Source organism: Mesoplodon bidens (assembly GCF_964165515.1).
Source record: "Mesoplodon bidens genome assembly, chromosome: 1".
NCBI classification, from domain to species: domain Eukaryota; kingdom Metazoa; phylum Chordata; class Mammalia; order Artiodactyla; family Ziphiidae; genus Mesoplodon; species Mesoplodon bidens.
In genome coordinates, this window is record NC_138176.1 from 86,321,197 (window position 1) to 86,344,236 (window position 23,040).

At 36.3% G+C, this 23,040-nt stretch overlaps 1 protein-coding gene across 3 annotated transcripts in view; it reads right to left on the reverse strand.

Moving 5' to 3' along the window:
* Positions 1-7,131: 7,131 nt before the first annotated feature.
* PRDM5 (PR/SET domain 5) overlaps positions 7,132-23,040 on the reverse strand; it is a 214,728-nt gene continuing 198,819 nt past the window's right edge. For 2 of the 3 annotated variants that reach the window (XM_081240766.1, XM_081240765.1), the window contains one exon: positions 7,132-11,834. In XM_081240766.1, the coding sequence (XP_081096892.1) occupies positions 11,670-11,834 (165 nt within the window). In that variant the 3' untranslated portion in view covers positions 7,132-11,669. Of the gene's footprint in view, positions 11,835-16,074; positions 16,137-17,262; positions 17,336-23,040 lie in introns of those variants that run through there. The other variant, XM_081240767.1, reaches the window with a different exon arrangement.

The window sequence follows — 23,040 nt, forward strand, 5'->3', positions numbered from 1 at the left end:
TGATGGAGAAATTAAAACCTTTACAGACAAGCAAAAGCTGAGAGAGTTCAGCACCACCAATCCAGCTTTGCAACAAATGCTAAAGGATCTTCTCTAGTCAAGAAACACAAGGGAAGGAAAAGACATAAAATAACAAACCCAAAACAATTAACAAAATGGTAATAGGAACGTACATGTGAATAATTGCCTTAAATGTAAATGGATTAAATGCTCCCACCAAAAGACACAGACTGGCTGAATGGATACAAAAACAAGACCCATATATATGCTGTCTACAAGAGACCCACTTCAGACCTAGAGACACATGCAGACTGAAAGTGAGGGGATGGAAAAATATTCCATGCAAATGGAAACCAAAAAAAAAAGGTGGAGTAGCAATTCTCATATCAGACAAAATAGACTTTAAAATAAAGAGTATTAGAAGAGAAAAGAAGGACACTACATAATGATCAAGGGATCGATCCAAGAAGAAGATATAACAATTGTAAATATTTATGCACCCAACATAGGAGCACCCCAATACATAAGGCAAATACTAACAGCCATAAAAGGGGAAATCGACAGTAACACATTCATAGTAGGGGACTTTAACACCCCACTTTCACCAATGGACAGATCATCCAAAATGAAAATAAATTAGGAAACACAATCTTTAAATGATACAGTAAACAAGATGGACTTAATTGATATTTATAGGACATTCCATCCAAAAACAACAGAATACACATTCTTCTCAAGTGCTCATGGAACATTCTCCAGGATAGATCTATCTTGGGTCACAAATCAAGCCTTGGTAAATTTAAGAAAATTGAAATTGTATCAAGTATCTTTTCCGACCACAAAACTGTAAGACTAGATATCAATTACAGGAAAAGATCTGTAAAAAATACAAACACATGGAGGCTAAACAATACACTACTTAATAACGAAGTGATCACTGAAGAAATCAAAGAGGAAATTTAAAAATACCTAAAAACAAATGACAATGGAGTCACGATGACGCAAAACCTATGGGATGCAGCAAAAGCAGTTCTAAGATGTAAGTTTATAGCAATACAATCCTACCTTAAGAAACAGGAAACATCTCAAATAAACAACCTAACCTTGCACCTAAAGCAATTAGAGAAGAACAAAAATATCCCAAAGTTAGCAGAAGGAAAGAAATCATAAAGATCAGATCAGATATAAATGAAAAATAAATGAAGGAAATGATAGCAAAGATCAATAAAACTAAAAGCTGGTTCTTTGAGAAGGTAAACAAAACTGATAAACCATTAGCCAGACTCATCAAGAAAAAAAGGGAGAAGACTCAAATCAATAGAATTAGAAATGAAAAAGGAGAAGTAACAACTGACACTGCAGAAATACAAAAGATCATGAGAGATTACTACAAGCAACTCTATGCCAATAAAATGGACAACCTGGAAGAAATGGACAAATTCTTAGAAATGCACAACGTGCCAAGACTGAATCAGGAAGAAACAGAAAATATGAATAGACCTATCCTTCCAAAATATAGCAGAGGGAGGAACCTGGAAGAAATGGACAAATTCTTAGAAATGCACAACGTGCCAAGACTGAATCAGGAAGAAACAGAAAATATAAATAGACCTATCCTTCCAAAATATAGCAGAGGGAGGAACACTCCCAAACTCATTCTACGAGGCCACCATTGCGCTGATACCAAAACCAGACAAGGATGTAACAAAGAAAGAAAACTACAGGCCAATATCACTGATGAACATAGATGCAAACATCCTCAACAAAATACTAGGAAACAAAATCCAACAGCACATTAAAAGGATCATACACCATGATCAAGTGGGGTTTATTCCAGGAATGCAAGGATTCTTCAATGTACGCAAATCAATCAATGTGATACACCATATTAACAAATTGAAGGAGAAAAACCATATGGTCATCTCAATAGATGCAGAGAAAGCTTTTGACAAAATTCAACACCCATCTATGATAAAAACCCTGCAGAAAGTAGGAATAGAGGGAACTTTCCTCAACATAATAAAGGCCATATATGACAAACCCACAGCCAACATCGTCCTCTATGGTGAAAAACTGAAAGCATTTCCACTAAGATCAGGAACAAGACAAGGTTGCCCACTCTCCCCACTCTTACTCAACATAGGTTTGGAAGTTTTAGCCACAGCAATCAGAGAAGAAAAGGAAATAAAAGGAATCCGAATTGGAAAAGAAGAAGTAAAGCTGTCACTGTTTGCAGATGACATGATACTATACATAGAGAATCTAAAGATGCTACCAGAAAACTACTAGAGCTAATCAATGAATTTGGTAAAGTAGCAGAATGCAAAGTTAATGCACAGAAATCTCTAGCATTCCTATACAGTAATGATGAAAAATCTGAAAGTGAAATCAAGAAAACACTCCCATTTACCACTGCAACAAAAGAATAAAATATCTACGAATAAACCTACCTAAGGAGACAAAAGACCTGTATGCAGAAAATTATAAGACACTGATGAAAGAAATTAAAGATGATACAAATAGATGGAGAGATATACCATGTTCTTGGATTGGAAGAATCAACACTGTGAAAAAGACTCTACTACCCAAAGCAATCTACAGATTCAATGCAATCCCTATCAAACTACCACTAGCATTTTTCACAGAACTAGAACAAAAAATTTCACAATTTGTATGGAAATACAAAAGACTCTGAAGAGCCAAAGCAATCTTGAGAAAGAAAAACGGAGCTGGAGGAATCAGGCTCCCTGACTTCAGACTATACTACAAAGCTACAGTAATGAAGACAGTATGGTACTGGCACAAAAACAGAAAGATAGATCAATGGAACAGGATAGAAAGCCCAGAGATAAACCCACGCCCATATGGTCACCTTATCTTTGATAAAGGAGGCAGGAATGTACAGTGGAGAAAGGACAGCCTCTTCAATAAGTGGTGCTGGGAAAACTGGACAGGGACATGTAAAAGTATGAGATTAGATCATTCCCTGACACTATACGCAAAAATAAGCTCAAAATGGATTAAAGACCTAAATGTAAGGCCAGAAACTGTCAAACTCTTAGAGGAAAACATAGGCAGAACACTGTATGACATAAATCACAGCAAGATCCTTTTTGACCCACGTCCTAGAGAAATGGAAATAAAAATAAACAAATGGGACCTAATGAAACTTCAAAGCTTTTGCACAGCAAAGGAAACCATAAACAAGACCAAAAGTCAACCCTCAGAATGGGAGAAAATATTTGCAAATGAAGCAACTGACAAAGGATTAACCTCCAAAATTTACAAGCAGCTCATGCAGCTCAATAACAAAAAAAACAAACAACCCAATCCAAAAATGGGCAGAAGACTTCAATAGGCATTTCTCCAAAGAAGATATACAGACTGCCAACAAACACATGAAAGAATGCTCAATATCATTAATCATTAGAGAAATGCAAATCAAAACTACAATGAGATATCATCTCACACCAGTCAGAATGGCCATCATCAAGCAATCTAGAAACAATAAATGCTGGAGAGGGTGTGGAGAAAAGGGAACCCTCTTGCACTGCTGGTGGGAATGTGAATTGGTACAGCCACTATGGAGAACAGTATGGAGGTTCCTTAAAAAACTACAAATAGAACTACCATATGACCCAGCAATCCCACTACTGGGCATATACCCTGAGAAAACCATAATTCAAAAACAGACATGTACCAAAATGTTCATTGCAGCTCTATTCACAATAGCCCGGAGATGGAAACAACCTAAGTGTCCATCATCGGATGAATGGATAAAGAAGATGTGGCACATATATACAGTGGAATATTATTCAGCCATAAAAAGAAACGAAATTGAGTTATTTGTAGTGAGGTGGATGGACCTAGACTCTGTCCTACAGAGTGAAGTAAGCCATAAAGGGAAAGACAAATACCGTATGCTAACACATATATATGGAATCTAAGAAAAAAAAAAGTCATGAAGAACCTAGGGGTAAGACAGGAGTAAAGACACAGACCTACTAGAGAATGGACTTGAGGATATGGGGAGAGGGAAGGGTAAGCTGTGACAAAGTGAGAGAGTGGCATGGACATTTATACACTACCAAATGTAAAATAGATAGCTAGTGGGAAGCAGCCGCATGGCACAGGGAGATCAGCTTGGTGCTTTTGGACCACCTAGAGGGGTTGGATAGGGTACACTTGGGTACTACTACTTTGTTAGTGGAGAGGTAGGTAGCTCACGTATAAAATCAAAATTATTGATTGTGCTTTAAGATAATAGTAAAATGTAGTTTAAGCAGAACAAAAAAATACCTGATAATCTAGGAATTAACAAAAATCTTATTTTTATGCTAAAGTTAAAAGAACAGGTCATTTCTAAAAGTATGATATTCTAAACTGACATAGTATTTAAGAATTTTCAAAAACATTCCTAAATGAAATGCTTCTGTCACCATAATTATGTCAGTGATACACAATTTAAAACTTGTCTAATATGGCTTGTGACAAGTTTGCTTCAAGGTATGAGCTGGCATGTTGGGGAGTAGTGGAAGTTTCTGAATAGCATATATATAAGGGATTTACCTGGAGGAATACTAGGGTAATATTATTTATTTGAACTCGTTATGTGCCAGGCATCCTTTGCAGAAATATATGCATTTTCTGACTTATTTCTCACACCACTTTGCAGAAATATATGCATTTTCTGACTTACTTCTCACAACAAAACCAAGCAGATACTAATAAATCCATTTTACTGTTAAGGAAATTGACATAATTCAGCTGATAAATGTTAGTTTATCTTTCCAAATTTATGATCCTTCAACCCTTTTTCTTATGTCCCTCCTTCCCTTTCAAATGGAATAACAGTTGTTTTCACCTCTTGATTTTTTTCCTTGTCTAAAATAGGTTTAATCCCTTTCTTTCTATCCTTTCTCCCTTCCCTTCCCTTTCCTCTTTCCTTCCCTCTTTTTAAGTATGAGAGAATTGTGGATTTATATAACTTCGAATTTCAGGTAAAATATATTTTGTAACTAAATTCTCAGTGATTTGTTACACTATACCTTGTTAAAGTACTTCCTCACTCAAAGCAGGAGTGTATAGGATATTTTGTGGCTATAAATTATCTTATTGTCTGATTAAAACATGAAATTTGGTTATGTACTGTTCATTTCAATTTTGTGTGTGTATTTTAAATTCCCCATGATATGTGTGTGCATTTCCAATAGACCATCCAGGAACCAAGCTAAAAATATTATTTATAAAGAAGATGAAATATACAAGAAATGTGGAAATATGCTATTAATTTAATACTTAAATAAGCTGTTGAAAATTTGTCTCTAATTATTAACTATATGTAACACTCATCTCAAATTCAATGACTTTTGTCCCCCTCCCCAAGATATATTTTCCTTATCTTTCTGACTCAGCTAATTTTGGTCTAACTGAACATTGGTTTTAACTTACTCATTGAATATCAGTATAAATATGCACCATCACAGGTACGTACATAAGTTATAAATAACTCCTTTAAAGGAGTACTTAATGTGTCAGACATTTAGAAGATCCCATCTTTTTCTACATATGTATAAAACTCAGAGTGGTGTTGTATAAGTGCGATATGACTGATCTCCAGTAAGAGAAGAGAAGGCATGAGATGGAAGGTGGATCTAAACTTTATCATATATAAGCCTTAGGAAAGACATTTGAGCTCTTACATTGCAATACTCTTACCTGAAATTTTAATTCAAACCTACCCATTTTTAGAAGGGTATTGTTGTACTCCCGTCTGTAGGACATACATGTGGAATTCCTCTTTTATCCTCATGACTCTCTCTCAGTATCTGTAGTCGAAACAAGATGCATGCCCTTTACAGAGCCGGCGCAATTAGGGGTAAGATCTGCAACTTAGAAAACTATGGAATAGTGTTCCACAGTATAAAGCCAATTGGCTCAACTCACATACTTAGTCTAATAATACCTTAATCAACTACATTCGTCTGCCCCAATTTCATATTTTATAGTCAGGACAGAAAGGATACAACTTAATATCCTAAATATCATAATTTGAGTCTGGGAACAATACCAACTTGTCACTCTCAGGACCCAGCTGACGGTGAAACTGGAGACTACACGAAGTTATGCAGCAGCTGAAACTGCAAAAGAAATGGATTCCACATGAGAAGAGCAGTAAAGGCTGAAAGTGACACTGAAGGGTGTTGCACTGGACACTGCTTTACTTTGTTACATTCTGGAGAAAGTGGTGTATTTACCAGGTAGAAGGTGACCTGTGAACAGTTATTATGTGCTAAACCTGACTACCAGAAAGTAATGTCAGAAGATTTCCTACATTTCAATAATAAAACTAGATTTAAGACAGTCAAAAGTAGTGACTGGTTAATTTCCACAAAATTTAATTTTTCAGAATTTCTAATTACTGTACGTAATATTCCATAAAAGACTCAACAATCTGCCAATTTAAAGAAAAGTTTTAGAATCAATCATTTGTGATTTTGTTCCCCATGCTTTTATGTTCCTACTTAGCATAGGAAACTGTACGGTTTGCTTCAATTTCATAAAAATTAGTTTCAGACTTTCTTTTGTTCATCAAAGACAGTTTCAGCTCTCCAGGTGCTAATACTTACTTTAGAAAGGAAAAACAAATATCGAGTTGGAGGTCAAATGTACTTCCCTTTTGATGGGTTGCTTTATCAAATATTAAAAAATGAACAAAGGACATATTGTTTCAACAACTAAATCCCAGTAATGGTGGTGTATTCATTCAGATTTCAGCAGTTATACTTGCGTCCATGGTATCAAAGCCCCAGGAATACTTTTTAAGGAATCTCTTTTGTTTCAAGTTGTGCATCAGCAGCTACCATGGGTCAGCAAGAACTATACAAAGGAGGGTCTTGAATTATGTCTACAATGTCAGGCTTTTATCAGATTTACACATTGGTGATGATGAATTTCATATGTTAGGTGTAAAGAACAAACTTCTCCCTAAGTACAGACTCCAATACAAGCCCAGTGTGCCATATGAAGGCTAGATGAGACTAGAAAAGGCAGAACAGATTCATCATCACAGAATGAAAAGCACACAGCAATTTCAGAGGATAAAAATGTGAAATCTTACCATAAGTCCTTTATTAGAAACACATCCAAAATGTACATATACTCTAAGAATAGTCTGTAGTAGAAGAATGGGGGGGAAAGGTATGCCAGTCAAAACATTATGTAAAAGATGTCACATGAAATTAACTTTAAGGAATAGAGCATTATTTGATGTTCTCCAAGAAGACAAAATTTTAAAATGAGGTGTCCACTACAAGCTGGAATTCTTTTCATTTTTATATTATTTTGCAGAGGTAAATGCATTTTGTGTGTGTGTACTTACTACGTAATTCCTAGTATGTCTACAGTGTTCCTTGTCAGAAACAGTGATATTCTATGTAAACTCCTTTACATTAATTTAGATCATCAAGTTTCAGTGGTCCCACGTCCCTTCTCAATTTTCAGCACAGGAATGGTCAATACTACCTAAAATCTTAGTTTCCTTTTGCTATGGAATATGCCAAGGTGGCATAAAAACTTACTCTAAGTGCCTCAATGTTTGCAGGGTTATGAAGTTAAATATACCAAGTATTTAGGAAGCCTATTTTGTAACAAATATAAACATTTTTATATATGCTGTTTTACAGTATTAAGCATTTTTTTAAAAAAACGTAGAAAGTAAACTTTGACACTGGATCAGCAGCACCATTCTGGTATCAGATCCCCTCTGCATTCTGTACTAGTCCATGGGCCTAGGAAATCTAGAATATTCTGACATGGCCCAGACTGAAGGCTCCAGACTTCATTTTTTATTCTGTCATACAACAAATTAACAACCAGCAGTAATAACACAGTTTTGAGCCCAAGATAGTTAAGGCTACGAAAATTCCAAAGAACTAGTGCCTCAGCTAGTTAAATGAATTCTGACAGATCAAAGTTAAATGAGTGTATCATTTCTAAATCTGCTACTTGGAGAAGCACCATGATGATGACGATATTTTTTTGTATCAGGGAAACCTCACAAGATTGAGACAACACCAAAATGATGAAACACCACTTTTAAAAAAAGGAACACCTAAAACATTAGCCATAACTTTAATCATCCTTAAATTATATTTGTGAATATCAGAAAAAATATTATAAGTCAAGTTTCTTTTATTAGTAATGTTGCTTTTCACACGGCGTTTATGTTTGACCAAGAATGAGATGAGAATTAAAGACAGTGTTCTCTCTTGTGGCCCTGAAATCAACTCGGCTTAACTGTAGAGATACTTTCCAGATCTAGAAATGTTTAGAAATAAACTATAAAACAGGAGGTCTGGGAGTAATGGCAATTATGTTTTCTTCTTTCATCAAAAACAACTTTAAAATGTTCATTTGGATTTCACGATAGAACTGTGCTAGTTACAGTCCTGTAGTAAAATACAATGCTAACACCAACTGTGGTAGTGATTATATAGCTTATAGATTGATAATAAAATAAAAATGCTATTGAAGTTCTGCTATATTCACAAATACTGCATTTATATATGTACATGCAAATAAACCTCATTATTAATGATAAAACCTTAGGGTTTTAAATAGACACATTTCCTCCTACCTACCCATCTCCATATATTCACAACCCCAAGATAAGTTTTCACAAGCAACATTTAGATTTGTGAAGGAAAAAATGAATATTTCCAGTACCTAGCCTCTTTTCCTCCCGCCCTTTCAGCTTTGGGAGAGGCAGCAGCACATAAAATTGATTGCAAAAACTAAGGTTATAAGACCTTCTGTGATCTATATTCACACTTATCCAATGAGTCGGCTGCCAAATAGGACAGAAGAGTTTTGAACAAAGTAATGTATTTGCATATAAGCATTTCATAAAAGGATCCTCTGCATACACACACACACACACACACACACACAACGGATATAGAAAATGTTTCGTAGAAGTAGCGTTTTAACTATCCTGTGTAAACCCAAGAATGAATCACCAATGAATACGTTTATGCTGCAACTATTAATCATGATTAATCAACAAAGTGTTCGGTATAGCCAACAACTACCTCCCCCCACCAAAGAAAAAAAAGGAATGGAAAAAAAAATAGAAGCCAGTGATTGTAAAGCAAAAAGAAATTCTAGATATACAAACATCTTGAATGTTAATATACAAAGATATAAAAGCATATCTGAACCTACCCGTATTATTGAATATCTTTCAAAATTATTTAGCCCTGACTTCAGGGTAAGAGTTTGGCCTTTTCCCAAGATAGTTCAGGAGCCATAACCTTCTACAGCAGAAAAGAAGAGAAAGATACTTCAAAGTGAGTACCTGCACTCCAGCTTGCCTCTAAGTCTTTCCCTCTATGATTGTCTTATTTATGCTCTTAATTTCTCAATTAAACCAAATCACTTCTTATCTTTTTGTTATTGCTAAGTGATTTAAAAGTTCCAGGATACAAATACTAATATATCTGAAATGCTTATAAATAATCAATCATCTTCTGGATAAAAGGGGACAGCATGCAAATAGTCTTTTAAGGACCTGTTTTGGTTTCAGTGCTTTGAAAAGAAAGGATGACGTACCAGTAGGGCTCTCCACACCATTTTCTAAAGTTTTGCTTGACTACAAACCTTCAGCCTGATCAGGTCCAGCACCTCATCCTCATCAGCTCACTCCGCAGCATGCACATAACATGGTTTTGAGGGTAATTTCCTCAGCAGCCCTGTAAATTGTGAGTCACTGAGATTACACAAAATTGGTATTTGGCTTCCTTTCAAGTTTCACATTCATCACATAATCGGGCTATGAAGCATCCCATACAGAGAAGGCAGCATCCAAAGGAATGAACAGAATGTGTTTAAATAATACACACTACTAAATTTTACAGCTGTCCTTTTATATTCAAATGGTATTAAGCACACTGTCATGTTAAACTGAAAACACTTTAGATCTAAAAATACACCACTGAAACAAATGACACAGTGAGAAGAAACAAGACCAAAATCTACTTGTATAAAATACAGTCTATAATTTCAGAACAAATGCTACATATAGCCATACTTATTAGATATCTTCTAAATTATAATCTGGGCATTTATATTTTTTTAAATTGTCTCTGGTGAATCTCAAATTTAGTATTTTCACAGAGTTTAAACATCTATAATGAATCTTTATGTTTCTTTTTAAAACTGCAACTGAGCATAAATATAATTCTAAAACAAGATTCCTGACTTCAAAGAACTGTCTTCAGATAACCTTTCTCCAGAAATCATTAAAACTAAAAAACTTCCTTAAAATTATACTTCCTCTCTCTTTTGAATGGTCTCCAAATAGGGAAAGTTCATGAATTGGGCTTCATTTTAATTTTTTTCTGGTTTTTGGATTCTTCTACACTGCTTTGACAACACTATTACATTTTATCATATCTTCTCCCCAAACAAGCTGTTCATTGTATGTTGCTCTCAAGTATTTAATTGAAATATAACCTAAAGGAAGAAATTATGCTTCTTGCTTCAATTCCCCTTAAGCATCAGTGATAATTTCAATTATAACAACTGCCAGGTTTACGTTTTTTATTCTGGATTCCTAATTATATAGGATTGAGAGTAATTCAGAAGTGTTTCAGAATCATCTACTGCCAAGATTCTGAAAAATGTCTTTTGTGAAACATAACGTAAATGCTCTGAGGACTCTTATGTCTGCACTAACATGTTCTGTGCACTTTTATGAAATGAGAGGGTAAAGGGCCAGGTGTATCATGACTAATATTGTAATACACCTACCGTCCTGTTACCCTGTCAGTCAACAGATAATGAGAACCTATTTTGTTTCCATTTTTAGTTATATATATTTATGTATTGTTAATTTCTAAAACTCACTAGTATGAACTCAGGAGGATCAGCCTGATAAATATTTAAGTGTTATGGTCATTTTTGTGTTGATCTTATCTAGACCATGAATGTCAGCATATGAATGATGAGAGGAAATAATGTTTCCTGAGAATTGTCTAAAATGAGCAACATTTCAATCAATGTTTTAGTTCTTAAATACCTTTATTTTAAACTGATCTGTTATAAGGAGCTATTTATTAAATAAGATCAACTTTTGGCCTGTTTTTGCAAGTTTTATCCTGTTATCATGCTTGAGACTTTGAAAACTCTTGCCCCTTATTCTTTATCTGCAGTGAAGTATCTTGGAAATCTTAATCTCTTTCTGGCTAAACTAGTAATAACCAGTTGCAATAACCAGCATCACCAATGCACACACACACAGACACACATACACACACAAGGATAACAATAAAATAAAAAATGCCTAATACGGAGTATGTTAATAAACTTCACTATAAAGAGATGGCCAAGAAGAGCCATGGCTCCTTTTTCCATTTTTATAAGATATAACACAAGTAGTATTTTGGAAGGCTATAAAGTTATTTTTTTCCATTTGTACCATTTCTTGACAAAAGTAGGATTTTTTTTTTTTTTTTGCATATGTATCTACAGACTCTAAAGGTAGGCAAATAAGAACTATGAGACCAGTGGATTACTTTTCGCTACTTCTGCTACGCTAATCAGCTGAGAGAAATCTGGGTTTCGTATTAGGAGCCCTTCTGAATGGCTTAATTCCTTTACAGCTACCATTAGCTGTCAGCCTCTCCATGGATATTGTCCATGTGCACTTTGAGGTAGTCATTCCTTGTAAACTTCTTATGGCAAAACTGGCATTCTGCCAGTGGACGATTGGGATTATGAGTCATCTTGTGTCGGATCAGCATTTTCTTCAGGCTAAAAGCCAAGTCACAAACCTAGAAAAGACCCCAAAATACCAATCATATACTGAAAAATCTGAAGATACATCAAGTTATCACTTACACAAAATACAATATGCAAATTCTTATTATCAAGTATATACTGACAGGCCTAAGAACAAAAGTGCTCTTGAAATAAATGGAACTTAACATCCAAGGTAAAAGGTAAAGAAAATTAATTATAGTTCCAAGAGTTGTTTGCATTTAATGTGTGTCCTCTGCATCCCAACCACTCTCCCTTCCCCCAGCTACTATATTTTTAAACATCTCTAAAGACACAACTCCCTGGAAACAGTATCTTTCTCCCCATAATTCAGTGTATTAACAATTTCATGTTAAACCTCTTAAACAAAATGCCTTGATCTAGAGGGCACCTTTCTAGTATATGGCATAAATAGCACAAGACATGTCTCACCAGTGATCTTCAATTTGGACCCATGTGTGAAGTAAAAGGTTAACACTGCTTTAAGCATCCTAAGCAGAAGTTCGTTATCCACTATTCCAGTTCTTTATTTCCAATTAAAAATACTTCACATTTTCTTCAGGTAAGCTCTGCGACATTGCCACCTGACTCAACAGACATTAAACAGCCCAATAATTTAAAATATTAAATTAACCCAGAAGATGTGAGGCATAGTTATTCAAAAATAAAACTGAAATGGAATTCTTTTATAATACCAAATTTTCATTCAAAGTTTGGTGTTATTCACAAAAATTCAATTTACATGAAATTCTTCAAAAGCACATGCATGATAAAATAAAATACTTAAATAATGTGAAAATTCCCTGAAAAACATAGTGAATATAATGGGAGAGGTAAAGCCTTGTAAAAATACTGGAAAGAAAGCTGAAGTTCTGAATGAGGTGAAGCATGTGAAAATACAAAAGCAAATAAAAAATTCACTCTCTCTCTATGGAAGAAGGGGGATTTTACATTCTCAGCAACAAGAAACACAGAAGGGCAAGCCCCCAGTTTGGTGAGGAGAAGGAGTAATCCAATAATAATGTATTTTGAATTACACATTAGTAGCATAGTGTGACATAAAGAAAATAAGTTTTAGAGTTTGCTACGGACTGAATGTTTGTGTCCTTTGCTATGGACTGAATGTTTGTGTCCTTTGCTATGGACTGAATGTTTGTGTCCCCTCAAAATTCATAAGTTAAAGCCCTAATCCTTAATGTGATGGTGTTTGAGGTGCAGCCACTGTGAGATAATTAGGGTTAGATGAGCTCATGAGGATGGAGTGATGGGATTAATGCCCTTATAAAAACGGGAAGCGACACAGATTCTCCCTCTCTCTCTCTCTGCATGCACACACCAAGGAAGGCCATGTGAGGCATAACCAGGAAGAAGGCCCTCACTAAAAATCCAACTACTCTGGCACCCTGACCTCAGATCCATGAAGGCAGAGAATCTTCATATATTTTATTCACTCATATATCCTAAGGGATAAGACAGTGCCTATAGAGTAGCACTAAATAAGTATTTGTTGAATTAACTAACCAAGTTTCAACCTGATTCTATCACTTCCTAAGGAAGTTTAAATGAACAAACTATACCTTTTAACTTCAGTTCCCTCACCTATAAAATGATCACAATAATCATTATCTCACAGAATTAATACTAAGATTAAATGAGGTAATCTACGCAAATGGATGTTGTACTGAAGACACTCAATAAATGTTAGTGCCTAGTTTTTCTCTTTCATCTTCTCTGGCAAAAAGAATCATCAGCAGGTTGGAAAGAAGAGACTACAACAGCTACCACATGTGGGGTCCGAGAGAGAACACAGCTACTATAAAGAGTAGCAGCTCCCTGCAATATACAAATGATTTTAAAGCAAACAATAATTTTCCATGACAAACATAATGTTTCCAATCAATCTGAGGAAAGGACATTTTTCTTGTGAAATACCTTTGTAAACATAAGTTTTACAATCATAATTTAAAACAAACTATATACCTTTAAAGTCACTGAAAAACAAAGCCAGGTAAGTTCACGTCATGCAGTAAAAATTGGGATAAAAAGGAAAGACCAAGGAACATGAAAGAGCATAAAATACAATGACAGACTATATAATACATGAGTTATGATAAGTGATATAAAATACTGAGTACCCTTAAAGGCTCTGAAATTACAGTAAAATGGAAAATGCAAACACATGCTATTTTCAAGAAATGTACTTAAAACAACACACACACCCAAACATAATTTTACAAGGGGGATTGGAATGTGCCTAAGTGTAGAAAATGGTGCTGATGACAGTGCAACGGTACTGAGTAGCCCTTCCTCAAAAGCACCTTCGACGGACAGAGATTATTACTATTAGTATTTTCACAAGCCTTAAAAGAACCAGGAGTACTACCAGTATGATACTCCCAGTCAAAGATGTAAATACAAGATGTTCATCCCAGAATTATTTATTGAAGTGGAGTATTACAAAAAACTTATTTGCCCAAAGTTACTGAGTATATTCATTTTGATATAACGATATGAAGAGATACTTCTCAGCTGTTAAAAAAAGATCATACTTAAAAAAAACATGTAAAAAAAGGCAAGGGAAAATGTAAAGGGAAGAAAACAGAATAAGATTAATGCACAATTTACAATACTGAAATAAAGATGGTAACTATCTGTACAAATCTAATTCTCAAAACAAAAATGTGCCATCCATCTGATACTTGCTGGAAATCTGGCAGTCAGCCTTGATCCAATGTCTCCCTCATCCCCACCTCATTTAGTCAATTACCACTTCTTCCCTGTACACATTTCTAGAAGACATTTAATTGTCTCCATCTGTGCTGCCACAACCTGAGTGAAAACCATTACCTGCCTAGACCAGTGCTTCTCCGGCAATAAGAAAACGTTTCAGCATGCACCTATTGTCTGTATTTTTAAATAAAATATACCAAGTGTACTAAGGTATTTATAAGTTATATTATTAGAGACAAACTTTTAAGAGAATGAGAAAAAGATGAAATAAACATTTTTGTATTAATAATTATGGCTTCATATTTTCATTAGGCAACATCTAAGATATGATATTTAGGGTTGAAGTCATTTTTAACAAAAATGTAGACACATAAATATTTCAAATGTCTTCTGGATAATTTCAGTTTTTTGGTTTACTTTTTTCCAGATATGATGGTGTCATTTTTTTCATCTAAATTTGCTGCTGACTAGTAATATTAACTGTTGTTTTCTTTTTGTTGCCTTGTGTCTGTATTATTAATATTATTTTCAATCTGTAGTTTCTGTAAAGGACTCTTTTATACAAGATTATTTTATTTAAAAACAGATAACAGAATCCATATCTCCACTTAACTGGGAACACATAAATCACAATCCTTGCAAGCACGGAAAACAAACAAGTGACAACCTGCATCACCATGGAATTGCCACTCTTCCCTCAGATCACATTTAGTACTGTACATCACAAGAAACCAGCTGTTAACAGGGCACCAAAATAATAGAGGGCACCAAAGTCAAGCCTGCTATTCAATGATAATAACGTTTAATTTTGTTCTTAGTTTTAAAATACACAATAAGCAGGGATCAAAACTGTAATCTTTCCTTCCCGTTTCCCAATGGATGTCTCCTAGGCCTCCTGGGATATGCAGCTCCCCACTCTGGAAACCAAAGCCTAGATTATTGCAATAGCCAGTGTCAGTGGTTCTCAAAGGGGTGGTACAGTTTCCCCTCCCCTCAGGAAATGTTTGGAACTAGGGGAGTTGTGTAACTGTCCTGAAGAATGGGGGTTGCTCCATGCATTTTATATAGGAGAGGAGATGCAAATTCCCTGTAATGTATGGACAATTTTACACTGTCAAAAGGACCCAGGTGATAAATACTATCTGAATCTCTCTGCATCCATCCTTATCCCCTTCTGTCCATGCTCCACCCCGCAGGTGGAGGGATTTTTAAAAGTATAAATGTCATTTTACTACATAAAATTGTTCCATGGGTCCTTACTGGATCCTTACTTACTTTAAGGGAAACTCCCAAACTCTAGCCCAACTAATCAGCTTTAGTGTAGGCTGTTGAAGATACCACAGCCTTCCTGCCTCAGTACTTTCTCCCTTCTCTTTTTCTAGCTGCCTCCTATGCATTCCTCAGGGAGGCCTGTATGATCTTTCTGACAGAAGTCTTCTGTTAAATGCTCTCATAGTAGCCTTTACTTTTCCTTTGTAACACTTACCTCGAGTGTAACTAATTATTTGTGTGCTTTTTAATGTCTCTCCTTACTAGTCCTAAGGAACAGGAAGGCAAGGGTAGTCATTCCATTAGTATCTCTTGAACTAAAGAAAGAAAGAAAGGGAAAGGTAGATAGATCATTGATAGATACAATCCCTGTGAGCAATATAAGTAACCCAAAGGCTGTGGAATAACTCTGGAGAAACCAAAGAAGGTGTCTTTAGAAATTATTTTCAAGTAAAAGAAACTCTAAATTGTTTTTATAAGTATAAATGAAAGTTTGTGATCATACGTAAGATAGAGTTAAAATTTATTCCCTATTTTCTATTTCCCTGGCTCCTTCTCTAAACCTCATGTCAAAAGAACAACAGATACCAAACTCTTCAATGGCTTCCTGTTGAAATTAGATTCGAAATAAATTCCTTAATGTGGCTGAAAGGCTACTAGTTTGCTCTCCAACTTTACCTTGTACCCCTCTCTTCCTCTCTCCCTGGGCTCCAGCTCCCCCTGCCTTTTTACTTCCCCTAACACTGCATGCTCTTTCCCACTTACAGGCCTTGATTTATTCTGTTCCCTGAGCCTAGAATGCTCTTTCCCCCATGGCTCCTCTTCATCTTCTAGGTTACTTAGAGTCACTTTCTCAGAGAATTCTTCCTTAACTACTCTTTCATAGTCCACCCCATTTTTTCCTTTCCCAATCTTTATCATAAAATGCAATGAGACATCTATTCAGGTTTATTTGTTTAAGTCTGTACTCCACAAGAATGTGAGTTCTATGAGGGCAGGGGACATGGCGTCTTGTTCACTGTTTTATTACAGTTATTTATTTCTGGCACAGGGACTAGGTTTTAGGGCTGACATCAGCTTTCACCGTGTGCCAGTAATGACCCTTAGTAATTTCTAAACATTAGCTTGTTCAATCCTCACAACCACCCTTTTAAGTATTATCCCCATTTCACAGAAGGAAATTGACACACACACTTCTGTCTCAAGCAGGTTGCCCAAGGTCACAGAATGAGGAAGTGGTTTCCAGGATTTAAACCCAGACAGTCTGGGTTTAGAGTCTATACTATACCACCCCCCAAGGGCCAACTATTAAAAAAGTCTCTCACTTCAAACAGAGATATGTGAGCCCACTATACTTTCTTCCATTTGCCTGGCTGACACCATTTTTAAGAAATAAAAATCTCTTTGAAAAAATAAAGGAGGTTCTCAGACAGTTCAGCTCACCAGTGTGTTGTGAGGGATACGAAGTTCAAGTCCATTTACATAGTCACCATGGGAAAATTACGGCAGCGGCAAGCTGGAGAAATGGAAAGGAAGTTGAGCAGGATGCTGAAGTCACTGATCACGGCTCAGAATTAAGGAGTTCGAGAAGCTCCAACAGGACATGGGATTGGAACAATCCAACAGATTGTTGAACGAGGGCCAAGGCAGAGGATTAAGTGTCAGCAGAGAGTAGCTGATGTCACGGCTGTGAAACTGACTACCTAGACATTAAAAGCTATGTTTTCATGAACTTAAATACCGTCATTAAGAGACTTCAAACTGATGCTCTGTATAAATCAGCCAAATGTACGGTCTTTTATAGTCATTTTAAAAATAGGGAAGAGCAAGGAGTTCCAATAGTGCAACAGAGATGCTTCCTTTTCTTTCTTCCCACATGTGATTCTTATACAACCCTTCAGCCTACTCCAACTTAGTATTAATTCACATTCCCAAAAAATGGGAAAATATTTTATTCCTTCTCTAGGCTAGAGGTAAACTGATTTTGTCTTAAGATAAAGGGAAACAGCATGTTTAATAGAAAGTCCTTGGAGATAATGTTAGAATTTTATATAGACATCTTCAGTTAACAAATATTTATCACATACAATGTGTCTACCACTTCAGTAAGGAGAACAATGACAAAGAGCACTCTGCCCTGCCTTAGTGGAGTCCACAGTGTTAGGAGAGATACTTGTAATTCCATGAACATAATGCCAAGAGAGGCACACAGGAGGGTGCGATGACTCTTCCTGGATGCACAGGGATTATCACGTCCTAAGTTGGGGAGTGACATTCCAGGAAGCAGGAAGAAGATGTACAAAGGTACAGAGGAGTGAAGAGCAAGGTTCAGGTGGGGAATGAAAACTGTTCACTAAGGCTGAAGATGAGACACTGTTAGGGGAATAACTTGAAAAGGAAGTTAGAAGGCTGGAGCCAAATCCTAGAGACCCTGATAATCATAATAAGAAATTGGAAGGATGTATATTCTGCAAGCGGTGGGACTTGAAGAAGAGACTGAAACTGAAGTATAATTTAGTTAGCAAGCTAGAGAGTACACAACTGGAATCACGGAGGCCAAACAATGTTCCACACCAAGCCAGAGATGATTTGGACCTAAACAAAGACAGTGGTCATTGATTCATTTATTCATTCCTTTAAAATATTCTCTGACTGCTTCTTATACGCCAGGCACTGTTCTAGGGCTGGGAATACAGCAATGAACAATAACGAAAAACTCTGTTGTCATGGAGCTTATAATAAATGATAAATAATTAAACAAACAAATATGTAATATTTCAGGTGGATATAAGTACAGTGAAGGAGAAGACGACTATGGGGTGAGGGTTAAGAAAGTAATGGAAATAAGAGAGAAAGAAATTTGAGCCGAGAACTGACAGAAGCACAGGAACAGATCATAAAGATACCTGAGAAGGGCGTTCCAGGCTGGGGAAACGGCAAATACAAAGACCTATTCACAGGAGTGTGCTCAGTGCGTCTGAAAGAACAGCAAGGAAGCCATGTGGCCGGAGTGAGGCAGAGGGGGTGGTGAAGCCAGAGAGGCTGGGGCACAAGGGCGGGGGGTGCAGGTCACGTGGCCACTTCCAGACTCTGGCACAGCTCTGGTTTTCACTCTAAATGAGATGGACGGTCGTTGAGGGTTTGAGCCAATGAGAGTAATGTAATACATGTGTAATCTACACACACATACGTAAAATCTGACTCGGGTTTTAGAAAGATCACTGTGGGTGGCCAGTTGAGGACAGACTATAAAGAGCAAAGATGGAAGGAGGGAGATCAATTAAAAAGCTATTGTGTTGTTCCAGCAGACTAGGTTGTTAGTTGTGGAGGTGTAAGAAGTGTTCACATTCTCAACTTACATACAAAGCCAATCAGATTTGCTACTGCACTGGATGTAGGGGGTGACAGAAAGAGAGAAGTGAAGGTGGCAATGGAAATTTAGAGAAGGTGATAGGTTTGAGAAATACAGACAAGCAAAGAGGGTCAGGAATTACTGGGGCTAAGAGGAAGCTGCATGGGTTTGATCCCTGGAATCCTGATTTGGCCAGTTATAAGCAGTGAATGATAGGCAAGTCATTCAACCCCAGGGAGACTCAATTGCTTCCTATAGGTGTTAATAACACCTACATATTTCTAGACTGTAGTGAAATCAGAGACTATATACAAACCATGGATCACTGTGTCTTTCTAACTACAGAAGCTCAACTAGATGATGCTATTGGTCATGGCTCAGGGAAAGAGAGGTGTCTGGCATGAGGCTCAGACCTTTGGCTTGGGCTATTTGGAGACAGTGGAGTTCTCAGAGAGATGGGTAGTTAAAGGAAACATGTTGAGAGATTGAGAAGGCTGGGAGATCATGATTTCAGTCTGGAATACAGGGGAGATGTCTCATAGGCACCTCACAATATCTGTCTAGAGTTCAAAGAGAAATCTAGGCAGGGAAAGAAAGATTTGGAAGTCATCTACCATATGTATAGTAGCTAAAGATATTTAAAGTTGAATAGGTATGGCATGCTGGGGGAGCTGCATAGCATGGAATGACTGGGCCTAAGGTGTTAGAGTAGTGTTGATGAGTGAGGTGGCATTTGAGCAAAATTGTAAAGAACTGAAATGGATATGTATCAGTTTCTTCTTTACAATTTTGCTCAAATGCCACTCAAATGTCATATATATATGGTATATGTCTTCTCTCTCTCTCTCTCTCTCTCTCTCTCTCTCTCTCTCTCTCTATATATATATATATATATATACACATATATATATATATATATATATATATATATATATGGTAGACAGTGGGAACAGGAGCAGAAAAAGACTTTCTAGGCAGAGGGAACAGTGTATGCAAGGTACCTGGAACAAGAGACAGATATGAAACAGTATCACTGCTTCAGGAAACTCTAAGTGTTAGTGCAAAGAAACTGCAGAGTACAGACAGATAAGATTATTAAGACATAAAATAATAAGAATTGAGAAAGACCATAATAATTTTTCAGTCAAGTAGGAAGGCAGATTTTACCTTATAGGTTGTGAGAAGCCATCATAGAGAAGCACATGACTGAGTTTACATTAAAAAAGTCACATTGTGATATTACTACCAAACCCAAAGAAATAAAAACGATTATAAGAGAACACTATGAACTGTATGTCAACAAATTAGATAACCTAGTTGTCATGGACAAATTCCTAGAAATACACAAATTATCAAAACAGACTCAAGAAACAGAAAAATTCAGAAGACCTATAACAAGTACAGAAATTGAATCGAAAAACCTCCCAACATAGAAAAGTCCAGAACTCAATGGTTTCATTGATGAATTCTAACAAACATTTAAAGAAGAATTAACACCAATCCTCTCAAACTCTTCCCAAAAACAGAAAAGGAGGGAACACTTCCTAATTCTGTGATGCCAGCATGACCTTGATACCAAAGCCAGACAAAGATATTACAATGAAAGAAAACTACAGACTAATACCCCTATGAATATATATGAAAAAAATCTTCAAATGAACAAACAAAAAAAACAAGACAAAATAAAACAAAAAACTCTAACAAGCTGAATCCAAGATCATGTTAAGTGGATTATAAGCCATGAACAAGTGGCACTTATCCCAGGACTGTAATGGTAGTTCAACATAAAAAGAAATCAAACAATGTACCACACCACATTAACAGCACAAAAGGGAAAAAATGATAATTCCAAGTGATTCAGAAAAGCATTTGACAAGATTCAAAACCCTGTCTTGATAAAAATATTCAGAGAACTAGAAGAGAACCTCCTCAACACAATAAAGGACATTCATAAAAAACTCACACCTACCATCATATTCAATGGTAAAAGACTGAAAAAATGCAGAAGAATGGACCTCTAACTCACACCATATACAAAAAATCAACTCAAAAAGGAACAAAGGCCTAAATGTAAGAGCTAAAACTATAAAGCTCTTAGAAAAAAATATAAGGGTAAATCTTTATGACCTCGAATTTGGCAATAGATTCTTAGATATGACACCAAATGCATGATGAGAAGGAGAAAATGGGTAAATTAAACTTCATCAAGACTGAAAAGTTCTGTGTATCAAAGGACATTATCAAGAAAGCAAAAAGAGAACATATAGAATGAAAGAAAATATTTGCAATCATATCTGATAAGGGTCTAGTATCCAGTATCTCACACTCAACAACAGAGATAAGCAACACAATTTTAAAATGGGCAAAGGACTTGAACAGACATTCCTCCAAAGAAGATACACAAATGGCTGACAAACAAGTACATGGAGAGATGTTCAACATCATTAATCATCTGGGAAATGTAAATCAAAACGACAATGATATACCACTTCACATCCACTAAGATGACTATAATTTTAAAAAACAGAAAATAATAAGTGTTTACAAGGATGAGGAGAAATTGGAATCCTCATGCATTCCTGGTGGGAATATAAAATGGTACAGCTACTGTGAAAAGTAGTATGGCAGTTCCTCAAAAAGTCAAACACAGGGCTTCCCTGGTGGCTCAGTGGTTGAGAGTCTGCCTGCCAATGCAGAGGATACGGGTTCGTGCCCCAGTCCAGGAAGATCCCATATTCTGTGGAGCGGCTAGGCCTGTGAGCCATGGCCACTGAGCCTGCATGTCTGGAGCCTGTGCTCCACAACGGGAGAGGCCACAACAGTGAGAGGCCCGCATACCGCAAAAAAAAAAAAAAAAAAGTCAAACATAGAATCACTATATGGACACAGCAATTCCACTCCTAGGTATATACCCAAAAGAACTGAAAACAGGTACTTAAAACTTGTATACACGTTTGTCTCAGCACTGTTCACAATAGCCATGAGGTAGAAACAACCCAAATGTTCATCAGCTGATGAACAGATAAATTGTGTTGTATACATAAAATGGAGTATCATTCATCCATAAAAAGTAATGGTGTACTGATACAAGCTGCAATGGAGATTATCCTTGAAAACATTGTGCTAAGTGAAAGAAGCCAGTCACAAAAGGTCACATATTGTATGATTCATTTATATTAAATATCCAGAATAGGTAAATCTATAGAAATGAAAGCAGACTAGTGCCTGCCAGGGTCTGGGGAGAGTGAGGGGTAACTGTTTAACGGGTATGGAACTTTATTTGGGGATGACAAAACTGTTTTGGAATCAGAGGTGATGGCTGCACATCACCGTCAATGTACTAAATGCCACTGAATTGTTCACTTTAAAGTGGTTAATTTTATGTTATGTGAATTTCATTTCGATTTTTAAAAAATCACCTTGGTGGGGTGGAGAACACATACACTGGAAATTGGATGTAGTAAGGTGAGGGTCCAGGCTACGCACTGCTAGTAAGAATGGAAACTGAGAGGAAGTAATGGATTTGAGAACTATTTAGGAAGGAGATAGACTGGAAGTGGGGTGAGAAAGGATGACTTCTATCTGGAATGGGTAGGTTAAGAGAATAAGATTTTGGAACAGACAGCCAGTTCCCTGACCAGGCTGCATTTCAGGGAAGTTTTGGAGGCATTAAACTTGGATCTCTCCTCAACAGACCAGTCTGGACTACAGGTAAGGCTCAGAGAGATTTGAACATCTGACAGAAGTAAATGGGATAGAAGTAGATAGAAAAAATCATGCTTGTAACATAATTTTTGAAAAATAACATCATGGTCCAGTCTATGTAAGGAAGCAGTCCACAAAAATATTCAGCATAAATAAAAGTCAGG